Here is a 20,116-nt window from a genome sequence, read left to right as displayed (position 1 = left end):
GCCGATTATTTGCCATCTTGTGGCGTTTTATAATCGTGATGGAATAACTGTTTAAAACCGAGCTTAAGGCAATTTTAACGTTTTGACACACTGCTTTTAGAAATACTCGAGGGTAGCACGCTGCAAGAGCATACCACGTGAGCTTTCGTCACGCATGACTGATTACATCATGTCGAGAAAACAATGCTTCCCGTAATATGAATGTTACAAATACTGGGACCAAATATAATGACATACATTAGGGTGTGCTTAACATTTTCTTTGTGTATACTTTCAAACAAACATGAAATGGCCCCATATAATTGAATTATTTTATACAATTATTGTACATGTTCCTGCCACTAGGATACCTATTTCTGTATGTATCGTACGCGTGTACCACAACCTGTTATGCGTCTTACTGTGAGGTCAAAATATGTTAGAGTGCACTGTGACGTTAAAACAGCGTAACAGTATAAATGGACTCTTGAAAATTACATTCGTGAAACCGGTTAAATAAATTATACCGTTCAATCTTTGGACTTTGAACTTTAATCTGTCTGTCTGTCTCTCTCTCTCTCTCTGTATAGGTTGTCTAACAACGTTTGGGCACCGTTTACACGTTAGAACCTTCTAGTTGGATGTTAACACATGTGAATAATACATCTCTCAAATGGAAAAAAAGATTTGATCAAATAGAAGAAAAGAAGTTTACAATTTGGCGATAGTGTTTTATACAATGCCCAATATATGGATATTCTACTTGTAGTAGATAACTTTATCGAGAAAAGAACTCATGATCTGTCATGGGAATGGATGTTCCCGTATAGTCCACGTCTCTGCGAACATTATATTGTATCTTTAAACCGACAGATATACAAGTTCATACACCCCATTCTCTGTTTAAAATGGTACAGATCATCCAAATAAACAAATAAATAATTAAGATTACAAAATACAAAACCAGAGAGGTTAAGTTGTCGTTTCACCATCAACGTTGATGTTGCAGGTCGTGGACGCTGTTCGTGTGGTCAGTGCATCTGTAACGACGGCTATAGTGGGGAAGATTGCAGCTTCGACATGTCTACCGACAACTGCAAGAGTCCCGTGACAGGGGTAAAGTATAGATTCCGATTCATTGAGGATGTCTGCTGGAATAAACTGCCGGGCCAAAAAACAGTAAACACTTGAAAATTGGATTTGTCCAAAATATTTCCAAGCGTTATTAAAACGTCTCTAATACCAATACGTGTATTTATAATTCGCCTAGTTTTATTTACCAAGTGGATGCTCATGGCGCTGCTATATTATTACCAAGGATGAAAACAGTCGAAACACTGCAAGCCTCAGACTCAAAACATAAACTGTAAAACTCGTATTAATTACATCACCATCGCATAACCATTTCTTGCTTGATTTAGTTTTTGCCACCACCAAACATGGGGGGTATACTTTCGTTTGCCCGGCAGTGTAGTAACATTGTGGCCACTACGCAACTCGGGTCTGCCGCTACCCGCGTGTTATATATAAAATTCATCCATCACCGATGCTAAGAAATGCAGCGGACGATCATAAATGGGAGGTTACACCGCATTGTTTCGTGTCTCCATTGCACAACTTCTTAAGCATGCTTTTTCTACAAGATTTCAAACAGTTATACGACCCCTGATCAACAGTTGTTTGATCGGGGTTACAGCATTCCTTATGGAAGGATTCAAAATTTGAAAAGTGTTATGGTAGACATGTGAAAGACACTTTCCAATTTGACGCAACGCGTGACCACAGTGTTGACTTGTACCATGAGTTGCCATGTTTGTTATGGCGAACACTTGCTTGGCTTTTCTTTGTCACTGTTTGGACAGGATACCCTTGCGAACACCTGATAATAAATCACTATTTTGGAGTGATTCTGGGCTGTGGGGTAGCCTAGTGGTTAAAGCGTTCGATTCAGGTTCGATTCCCTAGTCTTCAATCTTCATTCATTATTCAATATTAACTATAGATCGTTTGTGCTACCAGGATAATTAAGTATTCTTTTCGCTGTTTGAACCATAAGGAAATGTTTTTGACCGAGATTTGTCATGAATATGGAAAGAGTTTTGTCGCTTTTATTTATTTGTATGATGAATGCATGTGCCACACACTGCTCTGTCGTGTGTATAAGCTGTAGTTCAGCATATGATGTTTTTACTGCAAATAACCCTTGTGCATAATACGTCGATTTCCTACTTTCAGCTGATCTGCAACGGCCAAGGGAGGTGTTTCAGTAACATGTGCATGTGCAATTCTGGCTTCAGTGGCGTGACATGTGATGAATGTTCGGTACGTGTATCTATAATCAGGTCATATTTTCGCGGTGTAATTTGCAGCAACGTCATCGATATTGTACTTGCCAGTCCAGTGTTGTCTCCGATTGTGTCCCTTGGTTTGTCAGCATCAGGCCCGAGGAGGACAGTTCCGCATTTTGTCAGTGCCAAAAGAATGATTCGATGTAATTCCCCATCCTGTGAAGATCCGGGGTAGAATAGGTCTTTAGCAACCCTTGCTTGTCGTAAGAGGCGACTAACGCGATCGGGTGGTCAGGTTCACTGACTTGTTTGGTGCATGTCATCGTATCCCAATTGCGTGGATCGATGCTCATGATGTCAGTGACTGGTTTGTCTGGTCCAGACTCGATTATTTACAGACCGCCGTCATATAGCTGGAATATTGCTGAGTGCGGCGTTAAACAACAAACAAATGATGCAATTCCTTAAACTTGACTTGCCTCTGTATGTGTTAGTGCAACCTTTTCGCGAACAGCCGCTATCAACACCACTTAATAGTGATTCATAAGCATATGATAATAGTCGCAATCGTACACTGAATTTTGCTTTTAGCAGATATTTCTTATGATTATTGAAAAGGGGTTTGTCGCTTATATTTTCACAAACGTCTACAGCCTGCGCTACCTTGGGCTTTCTTCCCACAAATAACTACGTCGTCCTGATATAATTGAAATATTGTTCACTCACTCACTCACTCAGCATCATCAATTCTGTATTATGTGAAAGGCCACAGGCCCATATACAATACAACGGAGTTACATAACATATTTGAAAAGATACAAAGTCAAGGTCACAATTCATCATCATCATAATTTATTCACGAAGGATAAGCCATCGGCCCGTTACAGCCAATTTTTGACATTTCTTTTCTGAAATTATTTGCATAGAACATAAACATTCCCATATTTTGTAAAGTATTCGAAATGTTTTTAGACATTAACATGTTAAATTTGTTTAAACTTGGAAAATATATAATACTTTTTGGGACACCCAATCGCCGTAGGTGTTCATATACACTACATATCAATATAAAATGGTATTCACTTTCAACATAACCGCAACTTCACAAATCACATGTTCTTTGGTTTCTTGGCATGATCACATATCTACAAGTTTCTATTTAGACGATGAGAGCCACATCTTCACCTTGCCAAAGCCACACGGAACTTGTCCATAGTGATACAGCCACTATATGGATCAACGCCGAACATGGGTTTAAATAATGAGTACGACAACGTTTTAGAACCTAGAGATAGGGAGGCATGCCACTCCTGTTGGTTACAGGTTGTGTGATCTCGCCATAAACTCAAGAATCTATACTGCCAATAGACTGATCTTCCCAGACAAATCGAAATCCCATTTTTATATATGAATAATTTCAACCATTGAAGCCCAGTTAATTTTACCATAAGATGGCTAGAATCCAATAGTAGTAGATTATGACAATTTGTTTGGGAAAACGAGAGGTTGGCATACACAACAACTTATACCAGTATTTAACACAGTGTTTATGAGTATACATATGGGATACCTTCCACGTTCACCACGGACAATGTGGTTGGGTGTGGATCATTTTACACCAATGAAATATTTACCCGCTACATCCGCACTTTTTCCATCTCAGAGTTACTGTTACAATCAAATCCCCATATTTCAGACATCACTTTCGAGTCATATATCTTAAAACATACATCCTGTGGGAGAGGTTTTAACTTTTAAAGGGGTTTAAAATACCAAACAAAATATGTATAGATTGTACAGTAGAACTGTCAAAGTGCTTTTCCCAGGACCGATTTTGTGAAAATATGATTCTCATATATTAATAATAAAGATACACGCTCGATTTGGTTACCCTGAAAATACCATTGTTCGTGCTTAGAAGCCGTGCATCCATTTTAAAGACAACCACTTTAGATTTGTCCAAATTTACTACTAAATTATTTTCCCTTCAATACACATCTAATACTTTAATTCGATTTTGTAGACCAGAAATAGTGTCCGACAAAAGAATTACATCATCAGCAAACAAAAGTAAAAAAGTTGCGTTAATTCCGGATGTAGTTGGATACCTGGATAACAAGATAATTCTATGATTCTGGTTCAAGCAATGACTTGAACTGACGATAAGTATCATATCTTGATTTTTCGTAAATATCTGAATGTCATTTCTGATGTAAATTGTCAATCAATCTATATTACAGAAATACTGAGAGGCCATATGCCTATAGTACAAACCTTTGTGGATAGTGGGTGGACGTATTGATTTCTACTTGTTTAAGTCACTCATCTTATCATTTCCAAAATCCATTGCATGGAATATATACACAGTCAAAGGCTTCAGTACGTTAATATTTATAGAAGACATTAATTAATTCAGCTTAGATACATTTGGAAATTGATACATTGATGGATGGTATGCAATTCGTAACTTCTGATCAAAAGATATCAATGGCACGCATGCGAAAGTACTGAATGAAAACATTTGCATTACCAATTGTGTGGGACAGCCAAATGAAACCAAAGCCATGTGTAAAAGGCAATGTACGTATACAGGAAGCCCATGTGTTCTTTCCAAGATTATCGAGGTGTACAAGCATGTTGTAGGCTTTCTTGGGTAAACGGTGTTCAGGCATTGTTATTATTTACACCAATACTTCATACAAAGAGTGTAAGATCTCCCGCATTCTCCATAAACCATATTACTTTGTGTTGACATGCCAACATTCATAAACTGTTTTCACGTGTGTCAAGTGCGGTATGTGACTCATGATAAACAATTAGGATTATTTGTCCTGTCTCATCTCACTGTTCAGGACATCGTGGTAAAAATTCATTTCTCTGAGAATTTGGGGTAGCATAATGGATAAAGCTTGAATCGCAAACCTTAAGAACCGGGTTTTCCCCCACCCGCCGTACATTATGTCGCCTGAAGGACTGGGATGTTGCTGAGAAATGTCTCCGTTAAGCATCTCTATATGTCTCTATCTTCTCAACAGTCGTGTCCGGGGACGTGTCAGAGGTTGAAGCCCTGTGTCCAGTGCTTTGTCTTTGCAAGCGGAAGTCTGACCCGTGAACAGTGCCGTAAAAGATGCGGCCTCCTTGACATTGAAATCGTCGACGATGTTGCGGTGCAGGAACGTGATGGTCCATGTAAGCGTTTGCAACAGTGTTGGAGAACTCTCATTGCTGTTTAATGGCCATGTTTGGTTCTGGTGAAAACTTGAGCCGAATAGCGGCAAAGGATTGTATCGGAAAATTGTAACATTAGTATGTACTCTGATATGTTTTGTATACGTAGGTCATTGTGTTTGAGCTGGTGCATGATTATTTCAGGATGTCATGCATGTACGTCCACCATGGCCATTTTGAATGATACCGCAAAGGTATAGGGCAGGTACAGGTTTGATTGTACAGATAAAACGACAATGCAAAAGTAAAATAGCCGTGGGAATGATATGAATTGACCACTGACACCAGGTGTTCGCGAAAACGTAGTACTAAGCATGTCCTGTCCTATCGGTACCTCATGGTCACAGCTGTCATACATTGCTTTCAAACGCAAATTGTGACCAGTTTCCTCTTGGTGTGATTGTGAGGGGATAATCACGATAGTAGTAGGGGTCAATAAGAGTGAGTTGTGATCAGCTGCTGCGCGTAATATATATGGATAATGACGCATAGACTTAGTTCAGTGATGACCAAGATTGTGTGAATCCAGTATCTCATGGCCCAAAAACTTCGCAATAAGGAAAACTAGTTCATTGACTTCATTTGTTGATCAGCAACCATGTATTTCAAGATACGGATGTCATCTTACCCTAAATAATATTTCGTGACTATATATTTCCAACTCAAAGATTGAGTTCACCTTTTTATGTTTATAATAAGGCTCATCATAAGGACTGAGTGGATTATTTTCTATATTTTGGATTTGGGGTCCTCGCAGCCGAGAGTAGAATGTGTAGACAAACGATTTTACTTGATTTAGTTGATTTAAAATTATTTATGTTTAAACTCTACTTATGTTTAAACAATCATAACAGTTATTGTATTATGTATTTCCATAATGAGGTGCATTACGTTTTCAAACATAACGCAAACTCTATAATTGGAATAGTCGTTGATGAAATACGTTCTGTTTTTGGCTGGAGGGGTACCAATGGTAATATTGGGCGAATGTGTTTACTTTCTTTTAAATGCAGACAGACCAAAACAAAATGATGTTATTCGTCTTCACAATTGTTCCTTAAAAAATGACTTTCGCTTTGTGCGTGTGTTCACTGAATGTGTGTGAAAATACTTGGAATGAGGGCCAAACTGTATGAATTGCGGAGTGCTTAAGCTTGTATGACATAAATGTCTACCGTAGAATAACTTTTACGAAATCCTAGTTGCGATCCTCATATAAATTCGTCTGTGTTCTATAGACTATTAGATATGTTACTAATTATCAGCACGAGATGCATCTGTGGCATCACCCGTATTGGTCAAACGATAGATTATGTTGCCTACACTCTCTTGAACCGATATTTTAATTAACGTGCAAATGCAATTGACGGCCTTTTTTTCCCCTGGACATTAAAGTGAATGACACCAGGGTGTATGATTTCAAATGTCATGTGTCGCCAGTGCTTCTCGAACACACATCGTGATACATTGATACATGAGATGTGTGAAATTAAATATTTTCTGATATTGATATAAGAATAGATAAAACTAGGAATGTGTATGAATTCTAAACGTTTTGATCAACCTTCAAAAGATTACTAGTAAAGTTTCAAAATGTTTTAAAGTAGAACTCGGGAGGACATTTACAAATTTGATGCTTCAGTGACAAAATGATGTCAGAAGCACTTCCATATTTGTACTTGAACCATATGTTCCCTTTCAGGTGAATAATTGTCTCGCCTTTGCATGGATTTGTGACGAGTGCCACCGCTGTGGCAGGATACGGTCCCCTTTTTGCGAACACCTGGCATCGTCACTATTTGTAGTGATTCATAAGCACATGTTTCTGATATGGTCGGAATTTGCAAGGGGCTCTGAAAGGGTTCCGTCGTTGTTGTTTACGCTAGAAGCACTATTGTACATATATGGAAACTTCTGGTTAGGTGTTTATAATACAAAATGATGAAAGTTCTATCTTGAGTGTGTTACATTACAGACTATCGATTATGTATGTTCCGCGACGAGGACAATTGTTTGATGAAGTTCGCCTACCACGACAACGGGCGCAGGAGTGTTCGTGTTGAAAGGATCAAAAGTAAGTAGACAAAATTATTTGAAATATGTGACCCACCGGGGAAAAGGAACCTCGTGGGTGAAAAATCACATTTTCACTTATCATTATAATTTTAAACTAGAGTAGCTTAGGAACAGAATAATAAAATTCGCAAGCTATAACATTATGACCTTTAATTGACAATACAATTGTATACTATACTGCAATACACGATTACTCTTAATCCCGATAAACAACATAATACTGTTATATGTACTCTTTTCCTACATGTATGTGTACACTATTTGTGATAAATAGCATTTGCCCTTTTGCTATTGTCGTTGTGTACATCATATACACATTTCACAGAATAATCGATACACCACGTCTGATGGATGAAATTTGGAAAGTTATTTATATGGTAATATACAATAATATACGAATGTACTGAATCATAAAATAATCCTATGTAAAACAGTCCTTTTGAAGTTGTGTGTATGATCAATGAAATGTTTTGTGCACTTGCTTCGTACCATGTGTTGAGAATTGTTCGGCGATAGTTCGAATATAACTCTATCTTTTGCAGTGTGTTAGTGATTGCCGCTTTACACAGTGCAGCTGCACACAGCTGCAGAAAGAGCTACGACCAGCTGTATGCTGTGAGAATGGGGCACATGCGCGGCAACAACAAAACGAACTCTACGAAAATATACTGTGTGTAATGCGAAGTTTCTTACAGTGTTCTACGAAAGTGCGCAGTATCCTTTCACATTACCCGGCCTTTTCTTCTAATATCCCTCTATAAGTAGAAGATGTTTGGTTATATTATTAATATTTCTTGTTTCGCATTATTTTGTTTTATAGTTTGATCAGCCGATCATTTAGAGAATCGCAATTTGTCTTTTAGCATTGATTCACTATATGTAGACATTTCCTTCAAATGTCATCAATTTGTGCCTGCCAGGAAACAACGACACTATATGTAGACATCCTCTTTTAATCTAATAAATTTATGTCTGCCTGTAAACGAAAAAACATCCAAGTTGTATCATGAAATACAAAATCATATGAAATATGTGCATGAGTACATAATTGAGATACGACATTCACCATTATTTAAAAATATCCAGAAAAAAACCCAACTTTTGTGGAGTGGTCACTAATGAGTCGGTGTCAAAGTGTTTATTAAGTTTAGTTTATATGTTGATTTAGTAAATAAGCACGTCCTATGTTCTATCAGCTGTTCAGACAGCATATATATAATCTCTCACGTGTAAATAAAAAATAATATATCGTATATCGTGCGATGTTTCTGAATGTGTTCTTCTGATAACATATGTTTTGTTCTTTGGTTCAGAATCAAAGCGTGTATACTGCTTGAACTGTTCTGCACCTGCTATCACCTCTCCGTGTGTCACTGTCAAGTGGAGAATACACAGGTACTGCACTAAAACACGGCTTTATCAAATGACAATACATGACGTTGGCATCAATATGCACATTGTATGGCACTGAACCACGAGTAGGTTTTTATCCTTCAAGAAAGCCAACAGTCCATTTAGAGTTGAAGAGTGAGTGAGTGAGTGAGTATGGTTTTACGCCGCTTTTAGCAATATTCCAGCAATATCACGGCGGGGGACACCAGAAATGGGCTTCACACATTGTACCCATGTCGGGAATCGAACCCGGGTCTTCGGCGTGACGAGCGAACGCTTTAACCACTAGCCTACCCGACCGCCCCTCGAGTTGAAGAGGAATTAGTTGGTAATGTTTATACTCAATTTCAGTAGTCATTGTTTTGAATGATGCCCCACAGGACGCAAACGGATTTCTTAAGACTTAAATTTATTGTATGCACATCAAATCACGTCAGGAATATTGTAAAATGAACGGGAATGTGTCCAGCAATCTGATTGGTCGATCGTTTTGAATGGAATTCTATACCGCCATTGCTGAAACTTTTTTTCTGCGTACGAATACTTTCCTTGACAAACAAATGTGTTTCAAACTCCAAAATTATCTAAAACAAAACGTCCGCCTTTGCGAAATGGATCACATTTATGAAATATTGCTTTTATTTAATATTATTGATTCCTGATATTGGTACCGTCTACACCACCCACAACAACAGTACAGGGATCTGTCTGACGGGAGATATCATCGTAGCTGTCACCGATGATGAAAACATCACACGCGACAGGGAACAGCTGAATGGCACTGATGGCCATGGAGGCGGCGAGAGGGTCAACCAGTCAACAACATTGGCATCATAACCGCCCCTTCCTTATACCGAGCGTCTACGGGAATAGTCACACCACAGCAGTGATGCTTGAGAAGAAGTTGACTAGCAGCCTGATTCTCATTATCATGGCATAACCTTAGCATGTACCGAGTAATACTCGCTGAAAAGACCTCACCTTTATACAACCCTGATAAATTAATGAGGTATGATGATGTTGCAACTAAAATATTTTGATTATTTTCCTTTGGATAGAATCCGACTCACAGCACATCCACATTTATTCAGTCAGGATATCCATTCTCAGGACGACGACCCCCTGTGTCGTATGAAAACAAACTAGCAAAAAGTGAGGTCGTCGTCCTGCGAATATTTTAATCCGCCAATCTAGTTGAACAATGGGTAGCGAGTGTTATTTTAACAACTCGAGCAAGTAAAAAAGTGGAAATGGATTTGAAACGAACGAAAGAAAGACAATAAGGGTGGAATATTGATTTATTTACAAATAATTAGAATGTATATGTACAAGATGACGTAAAAGTCATGGGCAATTAGGACAGTTTGAGAAGATGAGACACTGAGTCAGCAAAGAAAATTACGCTGACTTCATTCTGGTCTTCAGTTGATCGATTCTGCGTTGTATATCACAGAACTTCTTCTTTTTTTGGTGGGAGACGCCGGCCGGCCTGGTACTGTAGCAGATTACACTCTGTCTTCTGCTGTCCAGCTCCTAGAAATCTTATCAGCTCAAAGATGTTGGGATGGGCTTTGTCGATGACTTTCTTTAAGCGTCCATTCCATCCCTCCAGGTGGTTATTGGTGCGAGGGCCGTCGTTGTTGAAATGGTTCCAAGGCTCCTGCTCAGTCTCAAACCAGGTTGCGGTGACGTAGTCGCCGAGCTGGACACAGCGTTGGTCGTTCGGCATATCAGCAATTGTCTGGAGCCATACATCATCAACCTGTAATTACAGAAAGAATATTGTAGATATATATTATTATCATAATTGGATTGTAATAATAATAATATATATTGCCATAAGAAATGCAGTATTTTAATACGTCTTATAGGTAATTACATTTGCTTAAATACGTTTATCTCATACAGTAATCTAGTCTTGTTTACCTACAGTATCAATATTGATATTCTTATGAGGCCGTAATGCATACCTTAAAGTCCTGATTCACTGGTTCATGGTTATGAGGACTTGACTCTTTCGTCATGATGTCATTAACTTTCTTGGTGCACTTCCAAGAGATCCAGTCATTCCTCTTCCTTTTTCCAACTCGGTAGGTGTAGCCACCAGTACAAAGGTATCTACTGCCGCGTGCAGTTGGAAGAAACGTGTACTGTAACTGCGCGTTTGCCATATCGAGAATGATGAGGGGCTGAGGATACTGCACTGGGGAGTGCCATTTTCTAGGGGACATTGGTCCGATAGTGTTTGGTCAATACCCACGGTTATTTTACGATTGTTTAGGAAGTCCTGGATGTAGTTTATTATCTGACCTTTGAGTCCTATTTTTTGAAGTTTTTGTATTAGTCCGTCGTGCCATACCATGTCGAAAGCTTTAGAGAAGTCTAAACTACCTTACTTACTTACTTACTTACTTACTTTGGAGATTTAACGTGCGCTTTCCGACTGATGCGTATTTCGCACACGGACCCGGCCAGGCCATTTAATGTGTTTCCGAAAGGGGCGAAGGTGGCCTGTGCAACCCTAAGAGGGGGCTTTAGGGGTTGCTTATATATAATTTTGGAATTTTGAGATTTGGAATAGATGCCGATGGGGTTGGGGAGGAGAACTAAGGGAGCTGGGTATGGTGGATGTTTGTTTATTTATGTGATTTTGATTTGGTAGGTTATTATGTTTTTAGATGCGTTTTATTAGTTCCGTTTTTATTAAGAATACGCCTAAGGCCTTGAAGTTTTCTAGTTTATTTTGTGGGTTTAGTATTGCTTCTAGAGTGAGAGCCTTGTTTAGATTGAGGGTGGTTTGTAATGCGGTTCGATGTGTGAGGTAGTGTGTGCAGTGGATGAGTGCGTGTTCTGGGGTTTCTGGTTGTTTGCAATGTGGGCAGTTACCTGTAGTGTGTTTTTTTTAAAAAAAGTTAGGTGGTTATTTAGGTTGGTGTGTCCTGTTTGGAGTTTAGTGATTACTCTGTCGTTTTTTTTTGATGGATGGAGAATTTTTGGTTTGGTTAGTGGTTTGCTGAGCACTTTTTTGATTTGGCTATTTGAGTTTAGATAAAGGGTATGCAAAGGTTAAGTTTAATCATTTTATCTCGATTAGTAGAAAAAAATATGCCTAGAATTCTAAAGGTTTCAGGGTTCCATTCAAGGTTTAAGTCTTGTCTAAATTTGATATTACTATTCTTCTTATTATTTGAGTTTTATCAAAATTTATTCTTAATCCAGAGATATTTGCAAAGATGTCAAGAGTGTCTATGGTAGCCTCGAAGGAGAAAAGAAATTCTATATCATCTGCGTATTGCGCAATTAAATAATCTTTACCGTTTATAGTTAAGCCCTGAATATCTTTATTTTTTTTACAAGAATTGCGAGAATTTCTGCACAAAGCAGAAAAATATAAGGAGATAATGGATCCCCCCTGCCTACAGCCACGGCCGACTGGTATCCAAGGTGACATATTTCCATTTATAATTAGGCTAGACCTGATATCTTTATAGAGTATAGATATCCATTTAGAAATACTTTCGCCAAATCCAAAAATATTCAGGGTTTCAAAGATAAAAGACCAGGAGACAGAGCCAAATGCTTTCTCAAAATTAACTAGAAGTAGCATACTTGGCATTTGTTTAGATACTTGGCATCTGTGTATAAGAGTAGATCATATATCAGGCGGATGTTGTCTCCGATATATCTTCCAGACATGAAACTAGTTTGGTCGTCACTGATTATCTGAGGCAATACTTTTTAAAATCTATCTGCAATCACAGAAGATAAAAGTTTATATATGGAGTTTAACAGGGTATTCTCGCCTCAATTTTTTATGAGTTGTCTCGGTTTATCTTTTTTTGGGATACAGGTGATGATGCCTTGCTTCTGGGTGATTGACAAGTTTCCAGTTTCATAGCTATAATTAATTGTTCTAAGTATGAAGTCGCCCAGATCAAGCCAAAACATTTTGAAAAATTCATATGAAAAACCATCTGACCCTGGACTTTTGTTATTCTTGGATCTTTTAAGAGCTGCCAGCAACTCATTTTTAGTAATACATCCTTCGATAAGATCAGATTCAGATGTTTTAAGTTTAGGAACATCATATTCTAAAAGTAAATCATCTAGGTCTATATCATTAATCGTATGATCTCTAGAAATCTACAGGTTTTGATAGAAATTGGTTGCTTCATGTATAATATCCTTGGTGTCATTTAGTACAGTTCCATCTTTTGTTTCTATTTCTTTCATATTTTTGCTGATATAGTTTCTACTTTCCAGATTACAGAAATATTTACTTATAGTTTCACCTTCATCTATCCATCTTGCCTTTGATCTCACTAATATACCATCTAATCTTTTTTTTCGCAATTGTTGCAATTCAATCTTTTTAGTTTCTAGATCATTAGCAGTATTTTCATCATAGTTGTTTTCCAGTACATCAATTTCTGCTGTTAAGTCTTTTCTTTTTTGGTCATTTGTTTTTTTATAAATGAAGAATAGGCTATTGATTTGACCCTAATTTTCATGAGGAGAGTTTCCATAAAAAGGTGATCATCAATCTGGAATTGCAGGTTATCATTAGGGACTTGGTCAATGGCATCCTGATTATAGACTGGTATAGCATATTCTTTCTTTACATCAGATATTACCTGTTTTATTTGTTCAACATACTTGTGATCTTGTAGGTGTTGTCTTAATTAATCCTTTCCTGTCCTCCTCCCAAACTGTAATAACTGGGATTGTAGAGGTGTGTGACAGTCGGGATCTGATCCAATACACAGTACAGTTACAGTCATTCACTTGGGATACAATCCGATACACAGTATAGTTACATTCATTCACTTGGGATACAATTCGATACACAGTATAGTTACATTCATTCACTTGGGATACAATTCGATACACAGTATAGTTACATTCATTCACTTGGGATACAATTCGATACACAGTATAGTTACATTTATTCACTTGGGATACAATCCAATACACAGTTTAGTTACATTAATACACTTGGGATACAATCGATACACAGTACAGTTACATTCATTCACTCGGGATACAATCCAATACACAGTATAGTTACATTCATTCACCGGGGATACAATTCGATACACAGTATAGTTACGTTCATTCACTTGGGATACAATTCGATACACAGTATAGTTACATTTATTCACTTGGGATACAATCCGATACACAGTTTAGTTACATTCATTCACTGGGGATACACTCCGATACACAGTATAGTTACATTCATTCACTTGGGATACAATCCGATACACAATACAGTTACATTCATTCACTTGGGATACAATCCAATACACAGTATAGTTACATTCATTCACATGGGATACAATCCAATAAACAGTATAGTTACATTCATTCACTTGGGATACAATCCAATACACAGTATAGTTACATTCATTCACTTGGGATACAATTCGATACACAGTATAGTTACATTCATTCACTTGGGATACAATCCGATACACAGTATCGTTAAATTCATTCACTTGGGATACAATCCAATACACAGTATAGTTACATTCATTCACTTGGGATACAATTCGATACACAGTATAGTTACATTCATTCACTTGGGATACAATTCGATACACAGTATAGTTACGTTCATTCACTTGGGATACAATTCGATACACAGTATAGTTACATTTATTCACTTGGGATACAATTCGATAAGCAGTACAGTTACATTCTTTCACTTGGGATACAATCCAACACACAGTATAGTTACATTCATTCACTGGGGATACACTCCGATACACAGTATAGTTACATTCATTCACTTGGGATACAATTCGATACACAGTATAGTTACGTTCATTCACTTGGGATACAATTTGATACACAGTATAGTTACATTCATTCACTTGGGATACAATTCGATACACAGTATAGTTACATTCATTCACTTGGGATACAATTCGATACACAATACAGTTACATGCATTCATTTGGGATACAATTCGATACACAGTATAGTTACATTCATTCACTTGGGATACAATCCGATAAGCAGTAGAGTTACATTGATACACTCGGGATACAATCCGATTCACAGTATAGTTCCGATAATTCATAGATTATAGTAACATTATTTCACATGGGATAGTATCCGCTGCACAAATGTTTAATTAATTCACACGGTATATAATCCATTAAACTTAAGAAACGGAATAGGCTATTGATTTGACCCTAATTTTCATGAGGAGAGTTTCCATAAAAAGGTGATCATCAATCTGGAATTGCAGGTTATCATTAGGGACTTGGTCAATGGCATCCTGATTATAGACTGGTATAGCATATTCTTTCTTTACATCAGATATTACCTGTTTTATTTGTTCAACATACTTGTGATCTTGTAGGTGTTGTCTTAATTAATCCTTTCCTGTCCTCCTCCCAAACTGTAACAACTGGGATTGTAGAGGTGTGTGACAGTCGGGATCTGATCCAATACACAGTACAGTTACAGTCATTCACTTGGGATACAATCCGATACACAGTATAGTTACATTCATTCACTTGGGATACAATCCAATACACAGTATAGTTACATTCATTCACCGGGGATACAATTCGATACACAGTATAGTTACGTTCATTCACTTGGGATACAATTCGATACACAGTATAGTTACATTTATTCACTTGGGATACAATCCGATACACAGTTTAGTTACATTCATTCACTGGGGATACACTCTGATACACAGTATAGTTACATTCATTCACTTGGGATACAATCCGATACACAATACAGTTACATTCATTCACTTGGGATACAATCCAATACACAGTATAGTTACATTCATTCACATGGGATACAATCCAATAAACAGTATAGTTACATTCATTCACTTGGGATACAATCCAATACACAGTATAGTTACATTCATTCACTTGGGATACAATCCGATACACAGTTTAGTTACATTCATTCACTTGGGATACAATTCGATAAGCAGTACAGTTACATTCATTCACTTGGGATACAATCCAATACACAGTATAGTTACATTCATTCACTGGGGATACACTCCGATACACAGTTTAGTTACATTCATTCACTTGGGATACAATTCGATACACAGTATAGTTACATTTATTCACTTGGGATACAATTCGATAAGCAGTACAGTTACATTCTTTCACTTGGGATACAATCCAACACACAGTATAGTTACATTCATTCACTGGGGATACACTCCGATACACAGTATAGTTACATTCATTCACTTGGGATACAATTCGATACACAGTATAGTTACGTTCATTCACTTGGGATACAATTCGATAAGCAGTACAGTTACATTCATTCACTTGGGATACAATCCAATACACAGTATAGTTACATTCATTCACTTGGGATACAATTCGATACACAGTATAGTTACGTTCATTCACTTGGGATACAATTTGATACACAGTATAGTTACATTTATTCACTTGGGATACAATCCGATACACAGTTTAGTTACATTCATTCACTTGGGATACAATTCGATAAGCAGTACAGTTACATTCATTCACTTGGGATACAATCCGATACACAGTTTAGTTACATTCATTCACTTGGGATACAATTCGATAAGCAGTACAGTTACATTCATTCACTGGGATACAATCCAATACACAGTATAGTTACATTCATTCACTTGGGATACAATTCGATACACAGTATAGTTACATTCATTCACTTGGGATACAATTCGATACACAATACAGTTACATGCATTCATTTGGGATACAATTCGATACACAGTATAGTTACATTCATTCACTTGGGATACAATCCGATAAGCAGTAGAGTTACATTGATACACTCGGGATACAATCCGATTCACAGTATAGTTCCGATAATTCATAGATTATAGTAACATTATTTCACATGGGATAGTATCCGCTGCACAAATGTTTAATTAATTCACACGGTATATAATCCATTAAACTTAAGAAACGGTTGCTCATTATTTATCTCGATACATAATCCGCTATATGACATTGTACATTAGTTCCATCGGTACATAATCCGCTATATGACATTGTAACATTAATTCCCTCGGTACATAATCCGCTATATGACAGTTACATTAATTCCCTCGGTACATAATCCGCTATATGACATTGTTACATTAATTCCCCCCTGATGATAGTGTGCTATGAAAGCTAGTGACGTTGATTCACTCGTGTTATATATAATAATATATAATATTAATCACTGCATTCTGATTGCATTTTAGAAGTTGTATGTGATTCTATGTTGCTAATCACTTCAAAGAAATCACGACTGAAACGCAAAGGTTGATAATTGATAAAATCATAGCTTTCGGCTGATGGGAGCCGTGTCAATGAATGGGAGCCGTGCTAATTTAAAAAAAAAAGGTTTATAAACAGATTATATTTAACAAATAAAACCAAGTAGACGTTTTCTTTGAGTGCTGACTAAGGACCACTACAGTTCATTTTTTGGATAGAATATCAATTTTAAAAAATCAAACATATGGTAAAATCAACCGAGAGATATAAGTTTCTTTTGCTCCTCGGTTTCTATGTAAATATTGTAATATACATACATTGTATAACCATGTATTACATTTAATTGAGATTAAAACCAACATTGAGCTGTACTGTTATATTTAGTTTTTTCAAGGACATTTTCTTGGAAGCGAGACACTCCCATATACCCACTTAAAGTATCCGGGAAATCCTCATCTAATTATTCTTTACCCATAATTGATTTCTTGATATGATAAAACATTCTGGAAATAATACTGATGTTCAACATGAAACATGTACACACAGACCAGTCTCAGTCATTTACTCTTACAATGACGATGGAGCAAACCGGTCGATCAAAGATAGGGATGTGGTTCTTGCCAAATCAATATTAAAATCTCATTACTGCAATGGTGTCTTGCTTACTTATCTAACTTAATTACTTAGCATCACCTTTATTGTCATGAAGGAGTCAGTTTACTTGCGGTCTGCTGCAAATTGCGTTCGAGATAACAGTATCCAATGATGTTTACTGTTACCATGGTCATGAAGAAAACAAGGGTTTGAATGGCTTTTACTCTGAATTGTTGGTATTTTGAAGAAAGACATTATATACCAAAATCAAATGGGAATTACTATTGTCGCACACGAAATTCTGAACTGGTTCAAATTAGTCCGTATCAACGGAATCCTAAATCAATGTCGGTAGATGCAAGTAACACAGTTCTCGTCAATACTTGGTGTACCCACCATGATCATGAACGAGTGCCACCAGACGCCTCCTCATTCCATGTGTCAGACGTTGCACTTGGCTTTGAGGTGTTCTAGTCCATTCCGCTACAAGCAGCAGCAAACACAGGTAAATGATGAACTAACGGTTATCTGTCACAGATGTCCATTGAATTGACATCTTGTCTCGATGGCTGTCTGAAGTAAACATCTCAGAATAGCTCGTGATCTGTGAAGTCTGGCATTACCGTCCATGAAGACAGGTCTAATGACCAATGATTGTCAAAAGGGGGATACTTGCCCCCAGGATGTCATGGTGATATCAAGGTCCGCTCAGATTACCCTGCGCAGTGATCAAGTCAAGTTTACAGTTGAATGAAACACGTCCCCATGCCATTACCGATCCCCCACCTAATGGAGGGGTCTCAAGAATGTTGTGTGCAGCCATGGCTGTATTTGCGTGCCCCCCGACACATGTACGGCCGTCTCCCATGTGTAACATGATACTATATTCCACGTTGAATAGACCAAACGAGCCGCTTTATGGGCCTGAAATATCAAGGGACGTTTGATTGGTATTCTGTCTCTGTATCCAGTCGTTTTCAGACGATGTTTGATGATTCTGGTTGAAATCGCTCTGCCAAATAGCCACTGTGCTTTAAAACTGTTGTCAAATGGACGTCGTCTAACGAGCCTAAATAATGCTTCATCTTTTCTCCTGGGTGGCGTGCGATGCTGGCCTGTCTCTTGTTCTGTATTTCTGCAGTAATCTTGAAACGTGGACGTGATGACGTTTCCAGAAAGACATTCCTGCAGGTTTTACGTTCCAATAATCTGCCATCTTAACGCTTCTTCAGAAGCTTTGTAATGAGCCTGAAGCCTGTGTTGCGAAATGTGCATTGTTCACAACCAGTATGCGATTTTAGACATGACATTGGTATTGTGCTGCACGTGCAACATCAAACGCTTTGACAGTGGTATTGGCAATGGTATGGTGTGGGAAAAGTGCCATAATATCCAATGTGTGGCTACAACTTACCCATTTTCAAAACATTTTTGTTTGTATCATTTGATTTTGGTGGTGCTTAAGTAATTCCTAGGGGCGGTCAGGTAGCCTAGTGTTTAAGGCGTTCGCTCGTTCGTATCGATTCTCCATATGGGTACAATGTGTGAAGCCCATTTCTAGTGTTCCCCGCCGTAATATTGCCTGAATATTGTTAAAAGCGGCGTAAAAACATATTCATTCAGTCACTCGCTAATTACTTTCCAGGTGTATATGCAGGTAGGCATCTAATTGTTGCCATGGTCATGTTGGTTGCATTTTCATGTGTGACAGTTGGGTCTCTACAGCTTTTACAAGTATTTAAGTATCACTCTGTGCCAGCTCGGTAAAGTGATGCTAATGGTGACCCAGGCGTCTAAGGCGCCACCAATTGGTGTGTAGACGTGCGTCCTGTGGGCATCCCAGGAAACTAGGATCGTGGGTTCGAAGTTTAGATGCTTGTTGTCTCGGCACCATGCCAGTGGTCGTTGGTTTCACAAATGTGGTAAACATTTTCTTCTCACATTAAGTGGAGATATAACTTCAATACTGTTCAAAGTCGCATTCAGGTCTTAAACGTTTTGTTTTGATGAAAAACTTGCATGGGCAAAAGGCTGACAGGCAAATGACATCTGAAACAAGACCCGGAGAGTCCTGGCAGCCAAGAGACATTTTAAGTAAATACTTTTAGAAATGTGTTTACACGTGTGCGTGTTTAATGAAATGGAAGACCTATTTTGTATATCTACGCATCACTTGCATACATTGCAAGACATTTATCATCCTGTTCATAGAACCAGCTCTCTATGCAAAATAATACATACTAGGATATTTAATCGAATCGAAAGAACAGAGAAACTGATGAACGGTTGCAATTCTA

General features: G+C 37.8%; 1 protein-coding gene and 1 pseudogene across 1 annotated transcript in view; one reads left to right on the top strand and one right to left on the bottom strand.

Annotated features, from left to right (window-relative positions):
* The window catches only part of LOC139470211 (uncharacterized integrin beta-like protein C05D9.3), a 41,113-nt gene extending 32,318 nt beyond the window's left edge, over nt 1–8,795 (top strand). Inside the window, exons 18-22 of the mRNA XM_071252532.1 lie at nt 989–1,095; nt 2,215–2,301; nt 5,303–5,456; nt 7,471–7,569; nt 8,114–8,795. Coding sequence (XP_071108633.1) covers nt 989–1,095; nt 2,215–2,301; nt 5,303–5,456; nt 7,471–7,569; nt 8,114–8,121 — 455 coding nt within the window. The 3' untranslated portion in view covers nt 8,122–8,795. The remainder of the gene's footprint in view (nt 1–988; nt 1,096–2,214; nt 2,302–5,302; nt 5,457–7,470; nt 7,570–8,113) is intronic.
* Nucleotides 8,796–10,265: 1,470 nt separating this feature from the next.
* On the bottom strand, nt 10,266–19,713 carry LOC139470202 (uncharacterized; annotated as a pseudogene).
* Nucleotides 19,714–20,116: the final 403 nt, after the last annotated feature.

Source organism: Haliotis cracherodii, unplaced genomic scaffold, assembly GCF_022045235.1.
Source record: "Haliotis cracherodii isolate W230 unplaced genomic scaffold, xgHalCrac1.p SCAF_1, whole genome shotgun sequence".
In the NCBI taxonomy this organism is placed as follows: domain Eukaryota; kingdom Metazoa; phylum Mollusca; class Gastropoda; order Lepetellida; family Haliotidae; genus Haliotis; species Haliotis cracherodii.
The sequence above is the reverse complement of the archived record's forward strand: the minus strand, read 5'-3'. Positions and strand labels throughout refer to the sequence as shown.